At 45.2% G+C, this 15,704-nt stretch overlaps 2 protein-coding genes across 3 annotated transcripts in view; one reads left to right on the top strand and one right to left on the bottom strand.

Annotated features, from left to right (window-relative positions):
• Positions 1-1,934, top strand: part of SLC22A3 (solute carrier family 22 member 3) — an 88,373-nt gene extending 86,439 nt beyond the window's left edge. The window contains exon 12 of one of the 2 annotated variants that reach the window (XM_025422690.3): positions 394-515. Coding sequence is in view for 1 of the 2 variants with exons in the window: in XM_025422689.3 (XP_025278474.3) it covers positions 394-454 (61 nt within the window). In the remaining variant the exon portion in view is untranslated. Of the gene's footprint in view, positions 1-393 lie in introns of both variants that reach the window. The other variant, XM_025422689.3, reaches the window with a different exon arrangement.
• Positions 1,935-2,552: 618 nt separating this feature from the next.
• Positions 2,553-15,704, bottom strand: part of PLG (plasminogen) — a 38,035-nt gene continuing 24,883 nt past the window's right edge. Inside the window, exons 11-19 of the mRNA XM_025422688.3 lie at positions 15,026-15,207; positions 13,084-13,232; positions 12,017-12,110; positions 10,613-10,733; positions 9,096-9,170; positions 8,354-8,494; positions 7,376-7,482; positions 3,582-3,727; positions 2,553-2,962 (exon numbers count right to left, since the gene is read on the bottom strand). Coding sequence (XP_025278473.3) covers positions 2,801-2,962; positions 3,582-3,727; positions 7,376-7,482; positions 8,354-8,494; positions 9,096-9,170; positions 10,613-10,733; positions 12,017-12,110; positions 13,084-13,232; positions 15,026-15,207 — 1,177 coding nt within the window. The 3' untranslated portion in view covers positions 2,553-2,800. The remainder of the gene's footprint in view (positions 2,963-3,581; positions 3,728-7,375; positions 7,483-8,353; positions 8,495-9,095; positions 9,171-10,612; positions 10,734-12,016; positions 12,111-13,083; positions 13,233-15,025; positions 15,208-15,704) is intronic.

Consider the following 15,704-nt stretch of genomic DNA (forward strand, 5'->3'; position numbering starts at 1 on the left):
TCCTCTTGAGCGTTAAACCATTGTAAAGTCCTGCCTCATCCAGAAAAGAGAAACATTTTGCTATCTGTGTCTTCCTAGGCAATTGCTTGGTTTGTATCCGAGCTTGGGGGCCACGCTAGGGTGGGTGGCGTCCAGTCCTGTCACATGAAGAACTTACATGCTGCAATGCTACTTAACCCATGCCTGGGGGCTGAAAATAGGCTTTAAAAAAATTTTTTTAAAAGCCTGGAGACCGTCATTTTCATTACCTTGGAATTGGGTTTTTATGAAAAGTTATGCATGAGTGTGTTTGATCAAAACCAACTGTAACGTTGAGTAGTAGCAAGAAAACTTTGTTGGGATTAGTTGTATAATATTTCCTAAGGACTTTCTCTTTTCTCCTTGTTTTGTTAGTCCATATTCGTATAAATGTGGCAGGAAAAAGAAAACTCAAGTTTCCAGCTCTCACCTTTGAGACTCCCTGCCAAAGAACAAAGGAAGGAACCGATGTGCCTTGCAGACACGTGTGTGTGTCCATTTCAGCTACCTTATGCTGTGTGCCTCCACGTGGGTGTCGTACTGTACAAAGACATTCAGACTATCCAGAGTATTTTTCTATAATGTGGGCTGAGTTAGGATTTATAATGCTATTGAAGTTTCTGGGAACACATAGTATGTGGCTGGTTTAGCAAAGGATCTGTTGTGTGGATAGCTCCCCCTGAGTGATTTCCTGAAGTTGGAGCAGTGTCTCTGACCCTTTGGGTTACTGAAGGACGAGAGAAGCCCTCCGCAGAGTCCCATGACCGCTCACTCCATCACAGATGCAGGATGTGCCACCTGGGGGTCTGGGAACAGGGTATAGAAATTCCTTCATCAAACCTGATCAAGGAACTCAAGCTCTGACCTGAGTGCTCTGAAGCAACCAGGGAAGATCAGGATCTGGAGACACTGAACCTAAGGACCTTGGGCCACGTGGTACTGAGCCTTCCCTTTCTCTCCTTGCTCTGACTCTGTACGCGCTGTAGCATCTGGGCTTGTTGGCACATTCAGGCCTCATTCCATGATTCAGAACAAATCCGCTGTCCAATTTGAGGATTTGGCTCTGTTATTTCATCAGTCAGTTTTGGGCCTGAGATGATTTGGAATAGCTTGGTCCCGGTTTAGTGGACATCTAGAGCCACACACTCTGTTCCTAATTGAACAAAACCCATGGATTATGATGTCATAGGTCTTCATTTTCATCGTAAAGGGATATTTATCTTATACCTGGGAGTTCAGTTCTGTGATGCTGCCTGTGGTCAAGAGTGAAAAACGCGGATTGGTCTTGTTCAATCTTGACACTTGTAACTTGTCTTGGGAGGAAGCTTACATTTTAATTTAAAAGAAAGGTCAGTTATATCCATGCTTAAAAGAATTAGCAAAAGCTTTATAACTGATGTCATAGACACTAATAAGGAATACGGTCCCTTTTTTGTTACGGAGACTTTTGAAATGTGGAGCTTACATGCAAACATGTTATCTTTCTCTGTTGTTTTGCTTTATGTGTTGTATTTGTTGTATTTTCAGATTCAGAGTAAATCTGATGTAGAGTTTTTTTTAATGAATTATTTTGCGTGGACAGACGAAATGGGCACCAAGGGAAATCTTGCCAATGAAGAAGAAAATTCTATGTGAGCACGTGACAATATGTACAGCGTATGTGTAAACAAGCTTTTTAATCCTTAAAGCACAACAGAGTTGAATATGAGTGTTTTCTTTTTCAACGAGGCAAACACTGCTCTTTGAGGACTTAATGCTGCAGTCACCCATTCACGCACACTTGGGTTTTCGCTCTCTCTGCATTTCTCCTTGCTGTAAGATGACTGTTCCTCCTTGAAACTCTCACCTTGCAATTGTATTTTGAGTTGATATTTTTGTTCTGGTAACAATAAAAAATTTTCCATTGTCAAGTAAAATTAGTGTTCATTTCCTTTCTTCCTTTTGACCATGTGTCACTGTCAAACACTATTCCCATGAGACCATGTGTACTTCCTATCTGCGCAGCCAATGAGCAATGGAAATTAAGTGGTCCACCTTCAGTGTATGTTCGTTGTTCCTTCACAGGCCCTTGGTACCATTCCTGGATTCAGATGTGACCCAGAATAGCATTCAGACTCTCTACTGGTCTTGTATTACACTTGCATTGCCCAGTCCCCTGCACAGTGTACAACTCTCTGCCCAGTATCTCCTGTGCTGGGGTAACGTCAAGTTGTCAGTAACACATTTCATTCCCAAGAATAGAATTTGTTCTCATGACTCCCCATATATCCTGAAGCTCTGAAAACATTCATCTCAGTGCCAGAAATAAAGACTTTAGAGATGTATGTCAAGCTGTCTCTTGCAGACAAGATAGATATCTGAGTGACTTACTGGGACCTCTCTGCTCCATTCTCTATGATCTTACAGTCTTCTTAGTCCTTTTTGCAACTATACCTTATAAGGAAGCGAGAAATCACCTAAGTCTATTAGAGTTACACTACTTAAAATTGGTAGGATAAACAAAGAACACGAAACCAATGAAGTTCAAAAAAAACTTAAAGGAAGTACAGAGTTTATTTTCAATAAATGTTATAGATGTGTCACTTATTATTACAGAATCCAACAGTCCACGCACGGGAAACATTTATCCACAATAATACTAAAAAACGTTGAGGTTTGGCAGTAGATGGTATAAGTACAGTGTCTTGATTTGATTACTGTCAATTATTTCTGAGCATGCTAAATTCCCTACCCGTGTTCTGGCTTCTAGGTATGTTGATGAATCACTCTGTCTCCCATCCAACTAATTATTTCTCATTATTCCTTCAATCCAAGTAACAAACCTTGACACACGAACATAGACACCAGGCTTATTGGGACGGGCACAGCCAAGACCCCAAGAAGTGACTCCTTGTAAAATGTACTTGTCCTTCTCGAAGCAAACCAGAGGTCCTCCACTGTCACCCTATACAGAGAGAGAGAAAAAAAGTCCATGTGAGGATTAAACCACCATCCTTTTGTTATGGGATGTCATCCTTCTATTATCCAAGTATAAGTTTCCCCAGCATTTGAACATTCTTTTCCAATTAGAAAGGAACTTACTAATATATTATTTGAATATCTGCTGTGCTTCAGCACCTAACAAAGCATATTTAACACAACCGCACCAGTTTGTGTTGCTGGGGAACAGCTCCCTTGTGAATATGGTACTCACCCCTTCCTGCCTTGGGGCTTCCCTTATGCAGAGTAAATCCAAGAGCAATTTCAAAGGGGGTGTAGTTGGTCTTTGTCTCACACTCTCCCTCACTTCTCTACCAGAAAGGCCATCCACCAGCATACTCTCCAGAAGATGTGGGGGCTGTGGTAGTGATGGTACTCACCTACTCCCTTACAACTGATCTAGAACTCACCAAGAAATCCCCTTAGGTGAGCTCAATCAGAATTCAGAGACAGACCTCAAATGTTTCTGGGTAGCATTTGGACTACGGCCTTCAGTTGACAAAGCCTTCCTGAATTTGCCATTTTGGGGGCTGAAAGATCTAAGAGGCCAAGACAGGACAGCAGAAGATTGACTTTGTTCTTACCTGACAACTGTCTGTGCCTCCAGCCAAATTCCCCGCGCAAAGCTCTGTCGATTTGACTCTTCCATTCAGATACTCATAGCGATTACACACTTTGTTCTCAATCACAGGCAGCTGGGCTTCCTTGAGGAGCCCCGCACCATACGTGCCTGTGTTTAAAAAGATTAAAGAAATGGTTACTGGATCCAAAACATGCCCACAAGGAAAATTCTAGAACAACAGAGCAGCAAGGACAGATCTCTTGGTTGTCCACGAGGTTGTATAAAGCAAGAAGTCAGTTCCTGATACTACCAGAATGTTTTTCATGTTAACCCTTGGAGGTATAGATATATAAAATTTCATGTTCCCAAGATCTGGATTTAATAACCTGAGTTTCTTTACAGTGTTTTGGGGTATCTGTTGTTATTTTTGTTTCTTTTTTTTTAACTATAAAGATACATTTTTCAATAGGAAAGAGACATTGAGAAATACAAGTGTTACCATAACATCTATTCACTTTCAGATGCTTTTTTTTCTTTACTACTTATATCATATAGCACAATTTTATATCCTGTTTTCACACAACAGTATATAATAAGGGCTTTTTTAGAACACTACAATCTTCATAATTAGTATTTTAATGGGCCGGGATCCCTGGGTGGCGCAGAGGTTTGGCGCCTGCCTTTGGCCCAGGGCGCGATCCTGGAGACCCGGGATCGAATCCCACATCGGGCTCCCTGCATGGAGCCTGCTTCTCCCTCTGCCTGTGTCTCTGCCTCTCTCTCTCTCTCTCTCTCTCTCTGTGACTATCATAAATAAATAAAAAATTTTTTTAAAAAATGGGCAGTAACTGCTTCAGGGGTGTGGGGTTTCCTTTTGAAGGTCAGGGGAGTGTTCTGCAAACAGTGGTGGTGATTGCACAACATGGCGACTACTATAGGCCACTGACTTATACTCTTCAAACAATTAAAATAGCTAATTTTACATTATATACATACTTGACCACAACATAAAGAATGGCGATCATGTACTAGAATTAACCTTTTCAGGCACAAGTGTGTTAGGTGATGTATCTCATTTAACCCTTGCACAAAATGGATATTTCTGTCGTTCCTGTCGCACAGAGAAGGTCACCGAGACCGGGAGGGGCCGTGCACTTTGCCCAAGATCACCCAGCAACTAGTTGGAGGAGCTGGGATTTGAAACTAGGTCTGTGACGTCATTGTCCAAGTCTTCACTCCCCTGCTCCTGGGCTCCTACAGCAGCTTCCAACCTTCCACATCTTTGTTCATGCATTTTATTTATATTCCTTAGTATTTTCTTAACACTGTTTTCCCAGGAATTATATAGACATGTTTATGGCTCCCAGTCAACATTGCCTAATTTTTCCTAAAAGGGTATGACAATGTAAAATTTCACTAGAAAAAAAAAAAAGGCCACTTTGCTCCATGCTTCTTGAGTATTTAACATTTTTTAAGTACCTGCTAATAAAATAGGTGGAAATTGTCCTAGTTCATGTCCTAATTTGCACTTCTTTTTCCAATCAGGAGGAGTAAACACTGTCTCGTGTGCTTGTTTTACTCGTTGTATTTCTTCTTTTGTGAAAAACTACTTTTTTTTTTTTCACGTTGGCAAATCAAAATGGAACACTTGCAAACCTGCCAGAGGAAATGCTGCTTTTCCAGATAGACACACCCGGGCACGTCTCCGTGTTTTCACAAATAAATCAGTTTTCCAATTCTGCAAGGCCAGTTTTAATGCATTTTGCAAAAAAAAAAAAAAATCTTTGCCAGCATGGAACAGCCAAGAGATGAGGTGCTATTTCTTCTCCAAAGACTTTAAGTACATTTGGATAACTGTCTTGAGTTTGGAAAACTCACACTGGATCCAGAGTTGACAGGAGCACATAAGAGGGAAGGAGAGGCTTGTCCCAGGCCTGGCTGGGTAGAGGCCTGGTGGAGGAAGTGACCAAGGAAACATTGGCTGGGGTGGGGGGGTGCACTACTCGAATTGAGTCTATGTATGGAGGGACCAGCCTTCTCCGAATGTTTTGCTGAAAATTAATTTATCCAAACGTCTTGCTCTTGCATCTGCTTTCTGAGCCAGCTACATCCTGATGCTGGTGACAAAATCTACCCCCAGTTGACAGGAAATCGATGTGGTCTGTGTAGAAGTGCTGCCATCTGGTGGCCACAGAGGAGATGGCACTTCTGAGGGCGGGGAGGCTGAAGGTGACCCAAGGAGGAAGCCCTGATTTCAGGGAGAAGTAGGAGCCCTGAAAGCTGATGCGAGGTGAACCCGAATGAGCCCCTGGGCCTGAATGCTTTCCTTGCCTTGAAATATCAAAGTCAGGGAAAGCCTGGAGACCAAAGGGGAGAACAGGAGTGCTCCCACTGAGAAGCTTATTATTGACATCCAAGAAAATCCATTAACAGGCAGGACATCTGCTTGCTGACTCCTCCTGGTCCAGTGCATATACTGAGAATGGTCTCCCAGGGCCGTGAGGGTGAGGCCAGCATAGATGGGGGAGCCTGGCACAGGGTGGTGGTGAGGAAAGTGTGGGTGGTGGGTGGAACAGATGGGCGGCAGGCAGGTGGGCTTCAAGGGGTCCAGCTCTCCACCAGCTGTGTGCAAGCGCTTCCCAGGGTGCACGGCCCTGCACCTCTTGGAGCCTCGGATCCCTCATTTGCAAAATGGGGGAGGAAATACCAAAGTGATAGAGGTTTGTGGTGTTTCATTTTTTTTTTTTAAGTGCAAAACACTGGAACAGCCAGTCACATCCATGGTGTCCACGGTGACCGCTTCGCTTCTGAAGTTTCCCTTCACATCTCAATGCTCACAGACCCCAAAATACAAAAAGGAGGCGAGCGTGCAAAATTCAGGAGATGGGGTTTTACAAATGTAGGAAAAATGCAGTAAGAAGGAAGACAAATTTGAAGTGATTTAGATCGATCGTTTTCACCTTTTTTTTTTTTTTTTTAACCACAAAACCTTTCTGGAAGTGAAAGCGAGTGCAGAAGAATAATGTGTAAGGCACAACTTGAAAGCCAGGGTTTTACAGCTGAGGGCTTCCAGGCCACATGGCACAAAGAGATCAGGTGACTTGTCCCATTTGCCCAGCCAGTGGCAGAGCCAGATCTACTCTGTGGGGCTCCTGACTCCCATTCTGTGCCCTCTCCAACACATAGCAGAAAGTGAGGCAGAGATGGAAGACATCCTTACAATGTTTCGAGGCCCAAGTCTGATGGGTGTGGTTACTATCAGGGCATACTGCAAAGAGAAAACGGGGTCCCCAAAATGCAGTACAGGTGCTGATACAGGATCCAGCATAAGCGTTTCCCCTCTCGCGCACACCCCAGATGCCATCCTACGACCAGGACCTTCTTTCTGTCCCCTAGCTGCCAGGCTGTCCCACCCCCAACAGTCCCTGCACACATACAACAGGAATGTGGGTATTTGGGGAGATGAGCCTCACTGTAATTTTTGGTGGTGTTGCATACCATGTTTGGGAGCTCAGTATAGCTAACTTCACATGGTAAATAATCAAACACCCTTAACTTGTAGGCTTGTTTCAAAACCCTACTTACCCAGGGATTTGGTATTAACATTGAATTTGTGGGCCAAGAGACTCAGAGAAACACTACCCCATCCATTACCCATGTCCCTTAATGACTGAATATGGAGACTTAGGCAGGAACTCAGTCAAAGTCAAGAGAGGTGGACTTCATTCACCAGTAGAAATTTGCACAAATGGACATTCTCCCATGTAGGCTAGAGGTCTAAACCAATTCCTGTGTGAGTCATGGGACTTAGCTCACCTTGGGTTTCTCCCCAGCCAGTGATGTAACATAATGTCCGGTCAGCAACCACATAATTTGGGGGTGGCAGACAAGCTGGGATTACCTTTGAGGTGATGACAGCAGGGCTGAAAGAAAACCATCCAAAGTTACATGTACCCACCCCACTAGGCTACTTGTGCCATTCATCCACTGGACGTTCACAACTAGATGCCACGTGCCCAGAGCCCCAGAATCCTCCAAGCTGGTACTTCTTGTTTCACTGACACAGTGCGATGCAGAAAACAAGCCTCCCCCTGTGCTGGCCTGGCCCATCCTCACCACTATCGGCATCGTCCCACTGCCATCTGGAATCCACCAGATATGGCGCCTGTGTTCCTTGTGCTTTGTGGACTCGCCCAAATGTGCCTGTTCTCAAAATAGCTGTTCATTTAGTTTCCTTTGTTGGGACCTGTTTCCAAATATCACGAACTTTAAATAACATAAGCAAATTTGTCATCTTCTCAGACTTAATAAAATTCTATCTCAACAAGGAAAATAAAACCAAGGATAGGAAGAATTTGCATTTATAAATTGTGTGTGTATGGGTCTGTGTGTGTTTATATTGTAGCTTTTTTAAGTGCTTTGAAATACAAAATTTCATTGGATTTTCCCCCAACATATTATCTTGAAAGAACAGTCAACAAAGAAGAATTGAATAATTCTGTGAGTATGTTAGCTGACCGGCAAACATTGAGAGTTTCAGGAGGAAGCATGTACTTCAAGTTTCAGCTTACTCTTTTTCCACATGAGCATGCTGAATCTTGATGTCTTTTTTCAAGGGCATAGCCTGTGTGTGGTAGAATGGGGCCAAGCTCAGATTTTCTCTGTTCCCCAAAGTCCTCACGCCTTTCGTGTCCCGGACGGTGCCCCTCCCACAACCCTGTTACACCCATGAAACCCGGACATAAACTAATGTTTTCACTGCTCTTGGGGTAAAAACCGTGGGTGAGCTAGTACCTGCTCAGCTTCAACAAGGCGATGTCTGCACGTGTGGGCTCCAAGAACAGCTTGTACACCTCTATCTCCTGAACATCTGATTCAAGATTGACTTCTTTATGTGCACCCAGGATGACCTTATATGATGCAGGCCTCGAGGATCTAGGAAAGATGGTGACATCAGGAGCAAAACAATGTGCCAGCCCCTTTATCAGGTGCCCTTCTGAGTCATAAACATGGCTTCTTCTCCCTACTTGGCTACCTATAATCAGCAACCTCTGAGTGGCAAGAAACGAAGTTCACTATTTGCCTAAGTCTGGCCACTAAGGAATGCTCTTGGGGCTGCTTTTGGTCTGACCACAGAGGAAGAATGAAATCAATAGTGAAACCAGCCCAAGAGCAGACACCCATGTCAGGACAACCGGGAGGACGAATGCCTGCCACAGTGAGCAGGTCTGCCATTGACCCAGGCCTGCAAACTTACCTTCCCTGGGTCTTCCTTCTTTGTTTCTCTCTAGAAATGCTCCCCTCCTCTCTCATCCAATGGCCCTAGAAATTCTGCTTCAGCCTTCACATCTGCTCCCTGGTCCCTAAGTGTCACTGCCATGGTCCTAGTGACACTGCCTAGTTTCACTGCCAAGGAAGGAAGAAAGGACGGAGACACTGAAAGAAAGGAGGGAGGAGAGCAAAAAAAGAGAGGGGCGAGGAAGAAGGCAAGGAGTCTTTAGGATAAGTCCTCATATCCATTGTCCCCTAGACATACCTCTCCAGGCAATGGGCTGCCGTCAGCACCCACTCTGGGGATATTAAAGTCCCTCCACAGAAGTGCTTTCCATATCTAGAAGGAAAACATGCCAAAATTATAGTTCAAATCTGATGATATGTTCTATAGGAAACTAGAAAGAAGAGTTCACTCAATTTTTATAATGTTGATGTTCTCAAAGAAAAAGACTACGAGCCCATCATCAGGATGGCAAGGTGTGCTTCAGTAGTGGGTTTTCTAGAAGGTCTCATCCTCACTACACTTGAAATGGGTGGGGCAGGCTGAAGCACAGCTTGTCCACAGGACAGCAAAGCTGCAAGGCTGCAATAGGAAGCCCGTGTGCATGGTTTAGACTTGTTGGCTCTGGACTCCAACAGAAGTGACCAGCCAATGATCATCCTGTTGAGGCCTCTTTTATTTCTTTATGACAAGATTTATGCAAGGCTTGATGAGTCATTCTTCAGAGAGCCAGACATGACTCTAAATAGCCATCATGACTCATGGGAATCTGCTCATTTTACCCTCTTGGTGTGAGCCACTCCGCGTGATGCCCATCATAAGTAAAGGGACAGAAATTCTAAGTTTCCAAGAGCAGGCATGATAATAATCAGTCAGGAGACAGACCACAGCACAGTTTGGGAAAGAAAGAATTTGAAGATGTGAAAGGTGAAGGTCTGTATAGCAAGGACTTAATAAATGAGAAGGCAAAGAGAAGAAAAGTCAACTCAACAAAAAAATGAAATGTACTGAAATCAAGTTTATCGATGGACTCTCACACGGTTAGGGGAGGAAGGCAATTGAGAATGGCAACTGAGCACATATGTGCGCCTTGGTGCAGAAATGAGATGACGAAGCAACATGAAAAGCACATTTCACACACGTGCTTTTTTTTTTGAGACATCCAGGAAAACCAAACTTATTAGAAGCTCATGCCACTGAAACAATCACCCAAACTTTCTGGGTTCCATAGAATTGGAACTGATCACTCTTAAATTATGGTGATCCTAAACTATCCTACACTGAAGGGGGTGTGCTTGTAAGTGAGTGGGCATCCTCTGATTAAATTCAATAATTCACAAAAGTATAAAAAAAAGAATCTTTTCAGTGAAAGATAATAGATAATTTTGTCCGTGCCTCTCCCAACATACCACATTTCTAAAAATATCCCATTCCCTTTGTCTTACATAGAGACAATGGGCATTTCTAAAACCCTCCAGGCATCTTTAATACTTTTCCAGTAAGATTGGAGCTTGGTGTAAATTGCTACATCTGTAGATTTCAACAGTAGGAACAGTTATCTTTCAAGGAAATATTCCAATTTGGGTTATTTTCAAAGGAAAGAACCTAGAAAAATGTAACTTTTTTGAATTCATAGTTTTTCCTTCCTCCTAAGAAGAATATATAAGAATCAAGGCAAGTGCCGATACCTGAGCTGTGTGCACTGAGTGTGGATGTAGAAAGGTTTTGCAGGGCTTACACAGAAGAATGGAACTCAGTGTTTCTGGAAATGCTGTTACCTTGTTCTAAGACTGATTTGCCAGGGCCAGGAATGTGGGTTGGCCACGCACCCACCTACGACCCTTCCAGGACATTTCTTTGGCTCCACCTGGGGCTTTCCGCAATCGAATGAAGTGGACACTGTGTCGCAAAGTGAAGAAGAGAATCACATTTAAAGAAGCAAAAGCAATTCTGCATAAACAACTCAAGGTCATGGCCAAAGCACTGAGGTTGTGACATCTCAAAGCCCAAACTAAACAGCAAGGTCATAAGCACTTTTGGGGATATTTTTTCCTAGGGTTCAGAAGTGACAGTAGACAACACAGAACCTTCTCCTTTCAGGAAAATATAAGTACCTCTGTGTTATTTTGGGGCAAAGGGATTAAATAAATTGGTAGAGTTAGGTGTTAGAGTGAGAGCTTTGCCGAGAGGACCCTGACGGACACCAATTGTTATTCTGACTTGACGTGATATATCAAGGTTCCCATCTTCATCACCATCATCATCGTCTTTTCTTCGTCATCATCATTGTCATCTGAACTACATAGAGTTTACTGAAAACCATAGTTGTCATCCCCGTTGAAAGACACTATGGGTATTTCTTTCATGTGAAGCTCTACGTGCGCATATATGTGCACGTGTGTGTGTGTGTGTGTGTGTGTGTGTGTGTGTGTGATTGTATGGAACAAAGATAACTGTCCTGAACGTCTCTCAGCCAGCTTCTAGATGGGACTTCCAGAAGCTTCCCAAGACTATGCCAGTGCACTGGGGATGACTTACATCCACTTGCCCGTATGCTCTATCTACCTCCTACCTTTCCACCTAGACAAACGGGGTCATGCCCCATCTTTGGTACCACTCACTAATGCCCAAACAGCTCCAGCCTCTAGAAGGCAAGAGCATCTGCTGGTGGCCAAGCTTTCTTTAAGTGATGTGGCCAAAGTACAGGTAATGAACTGTAATTTTAGAATAAAGGAGATTTGGGGCTTAGTAAAAATTGATATTACTTCTCATTGAATTCTCAGAATGACAATGTATAGGTTTACAATGTACATTAAATGTTTGTATAATTTTTTTACTTCTCAGCCACTGAAAGGGAGAGTTTCCTATCTGGGGACTGGACTTATATTTGTTTTTCAGGCATTCCAAGCGGGACATGGAGAGTTCAGTGAGAGCATCCTGAGGCTGATTAGATCACCTATTTGCTCTTTTTGAAGGACTGTGTATTTATTTAAGGTGTCAGGGAAGGGCGACTCCCTAACAAATGGGATCATAGGAGGACAGATTCAAGCAGCCTAGGATGAAGAGAGGGCAGCTCGCCTGAAATGCTCAGCAAAAAGTCCTCCTTTTGCAAATCCATATCAGGGATGTGATGCTGCATTTATCTGAGAAGTCATTTCCTTACAAGAAGGACAGCAACCTACCACACTGAGGCACATCACAGTAGTCAAAAAGTTTTCTTTGATTCATTGTGTAGCACCAAGGACCATTGACATCACCATCAGGATTACGGCAGTACTAAAAAAAAAAAAAAAAATAAGACAGGTGTATAGGGGACTAGGCCCAGGGGAACAGAGAAGGTGTTCTGACAGACATTTCCCTGAAAGTCCTTAGAAGATGAAAGGTAGTGCTCCTAGTTTTTTGTGGTGGGAGACAAAGTTATTCTTTAGGATGTTATAAGCTTCTGACTCAGCATATGCCATTGGTCACATCTCCCTTCTTCAAAGAAGCTCCTTCTGTGAGTGACTCTCCTGGAAGGAAGGTGGAGATCCTGAGGGGTCCTGAGGTAGAGATGACATCAAGGGGCCTCCCCTCCAGCAGCCTGTCTCAGCGGACCTCTGAGAGAGCAAGTAGTAGAGGACCATGAGACATGACTGACCCGTCTTGTTCCTGCTTCACATCAGCAGTTGACTACCCAATGACACCTGTTTGCTCTTGGCTCAGAAATTACTCCCAAGAACTGTGCACATTCCGTGGTTCAAGCCACAGGAAGACAATGTCTCCCTCTCCTCTACCTACCCCCAAGGTAAACCGGTCCCACAGAGTGTGTGACTAGAGGAAATCCTACTGTGTGGAGTCCTAGTGGCCCATCCACATTTTCTTCTAGGAGCTTGGCGCTCCTTCTCCAAGCCCGTCCCTTGTCTTGACTAAAAGGTCATGAAAGCCATCCTTGACCACCAGAACATGGAAGACAAACACTAAAAACTAGACACAGCACATAATAAGAGCAGCAAGCAGGGGATGTCACAAATGCAAACAAAAGGAGGAACCTGTGGACAGTGGTCACAAGCATAGAAGTCTGCTTGCCTGTGCAAACCATAGTGGCCGTGCTGGTGCCAGTCACGTGGAGGTTTAGTTCCTGAGACTTCTCATAATCCTCCTGCCACCACCAAGGACCGGCCCAGGCTGACTTGCCGTAACATGGGACCAGTGCTGTTAGCAAAGATTGGTCAGCAAAAGGCAAAACCAAGTCCAAATCAAAGTGGCTTACGTTTTTTTCCAGACCAGCCTGTGGATTTGTCTCTGGAGTGAAAATACTGTGTCTGTGGGGCTCCTGGGCAGCCCACTCCTGGCATGGGATGCCCATCACAGTGGTTGCCTTCTTGCCCCGGTATCCTTTGCCGTTCCCAAACATGCAGTCTGTAAGGAAGAGGAAATGGGCGGTTATGTGTTACTGCCCAGACCCAGGATGGTAGGGAAGATAGGCCATCGTGCCAGGACTCTCTAATGACAGATTCTGTGGTCACATCCCTAAGGCGCTGGAATGCTGACAATTACAGCGAACACTGCCTATTTTACCAGGTTACTAAAAACGCCTGGGAAATAATCAGAAGCCAAAATGTTAGCGTGGGAATTTTGGCCAGGACACTAAGAGAGTCAATTTTATAATAAGCTGAGAGGTGAGACAGCACCCGGAGGATTCGCATAAAGCAGTTGCTGCGGTGAACTGTCAGATGACCCTCAAACACCTGGTTCTCAAGGCTGTGTTAAAAAAAAAAAAAAAAAGAGTGCAAATTGGAAAGGATTTTTATCCAAGATACTATTTTGGCTAGAGCTGGGCTGTGAGTTCCCATCCTTTGGCATGAAGGGCTTTATCCGCAGACGGCTTGGGGCTCCTCCTCCAAGCCCATCCCTTGTCTCAAGCCTAGGGAAAAGAGGCTTCCACAAAAACCCTCGGAGATCATGATGCATGTCCCATAAGGGGACCCAGGGCACCAGTGTTCTGATGGCCATTTGAAAAACCCAAAATGCAGAAGCTGGGCCAGCTAGCTTCTCTGCCCGTGGTCCACAAGCCCGATGTTTGCCAGGACCGGGGTAAGGGAGTTACCCAAGCACCAGATGGGGGGAAGGCACCTGGGGGAACCATGGTAGACCATCTCAAGACTCACCCAAGAGGGACACCCAGGTGGGCATGGAGCCCGAAGCATCACCAAGAGAGAGGGAAGAGAGAGGTACCAGCCTGTTCAAGGAAGATTGGGCCAGGTTCTCCTCTGCAGAGCAGCCAAGCCCACTCAGGACAGAGAGGGGTGCCAACTTCAAACCAAAGTTCTCGTTTTAACCCCCACCATCTGTAGGCTTTTGAATTATCTGAAAGCGACCAGGCAAGTCACGGAGCTGGAGTTTTCATGCTGGGGCCGGGGGTAAGACAAGCACGGAAGCAGGTGCTAAGCGCTCAGAGCGGCTCCCCGAGGGCCAGGGAAGCACAGAAGGCTGTGATTATTTCCTGCCTCCATCTCTGTGCTCAGTGACCCTGCAAGCCACGTATCCGCTTTGCCAGGTTCGTGCTGGAGAGCCGGGCTTGACTGTCCTGCGAGCACTCCCAGTTCAGTCTGTTCAAAACCAAGTTAATCGGGATCCCTGGGTGGCGCAGTGGTTTAGCCCCTGCCTTTGGCCCAGGGCCTGATCCTGGAGACCAGGGATCGAGCCCCACGTCAGGTTCCCTGCATGGAGCCTGCTTCTCCCTCTGCCTGTGTCTCTGCCTCTGTGTGTGTGTGTGTGTGTGTGTGTGTGTGTGTGTGTGTGTCTCTCTCTCTCTCTCTGTGTGTCTATCATGAATAAATAAGTAAAATCTTTAAAAAAATTTAATCATTTCCATGTCTCCATGGGGGAGGCAAGGATTTGGTGTTCTAGCAGGTACCATTGCAGCCGGCGCTGCCATCCTCCACCTCTCAATCCACGCAGGCTCGAATTTTATCCATCCCTCCAAACCACTTGGTTTTCAAGTCCTAAAAACACAGCCCGCCCACGTTACACCAGCAATAGCGGCTCTGGCCGCCCCGATCCCGGATGCCACGCCAGGCTGGCCTCCACTTGGCAGACCCTGGGCTGCGCTCGGTTCCCTGGAGCAATGAAGCGCTCTGCCTCCGTTAGACGGGCCTCCTCTTATCATCCCGGTGCCCAGGTGGCCAGAGGCCTGGGCACAGACATCCCACCTGATGCAGAAGGCTCCTGTCCGCTGGGAACTTGGGGCACAGCAGGGGAGTTGGTGGCGCTCGCCTCCGGGTCTAAGCATTTTCTCAAGTTACAGAACTCCCAGCGCACAGAGGGGTCGGTGGTGTAACACCAAGGGCTTTTGTCGGCGTCGGGGTTCCTGCAGTAGTTCATTGTCAGGCCACTGTAAATTCCACAACACAGGTCAGGAGGGTGGAGAATCTTCCAGGGCACCCCGCACCCTCAGCCTTTTGTCATAATAGAGTGCTAATCAGTGACTTTGAAACATTTCCATTAAAGATACTGCACGTACCAGTTATTATTATAATGCGACAAACAGATGGCTCTCAACTTCCGAACAACTGGGCGCACTGAAAACATCGATTACAATTTTTATCTCAAAAATCAAATGTAATATGTGCTCCATATAAAAATTGAAATAGGGCAGCCTGGTGGCTCAGCAGTTTAGCGCCGCCTTTGGCCCAGGGCGTGATCCTGGAGACCCAGGATCGAGTCCCACGTCGGGCTCCCTGCACGGAGCCTGCTTCTCCCTCTGCCTGTGTCTCTGCCTCTCTCTCTCTCTCTGTGCTTCAGATTAATAAATAAATAAAATATTTTTTAAAAACTGAAATAATATATGTGTATAAATGAAAGTACTCAAATGTCTTCCTTTCCACGGGC

Source organism: Canis lupus, chromosome 1 (assembly GCF_003254725.2).
Source record: "Canis lupus dingo isolate Sandy chromosome 1, ASM325472v2, whole genome shotgun sequence".
NCBI lineage: Eukaryota > Metazoa > Chordata > Mammalia > Carnivora > Canidae > Canis > Canis lupus.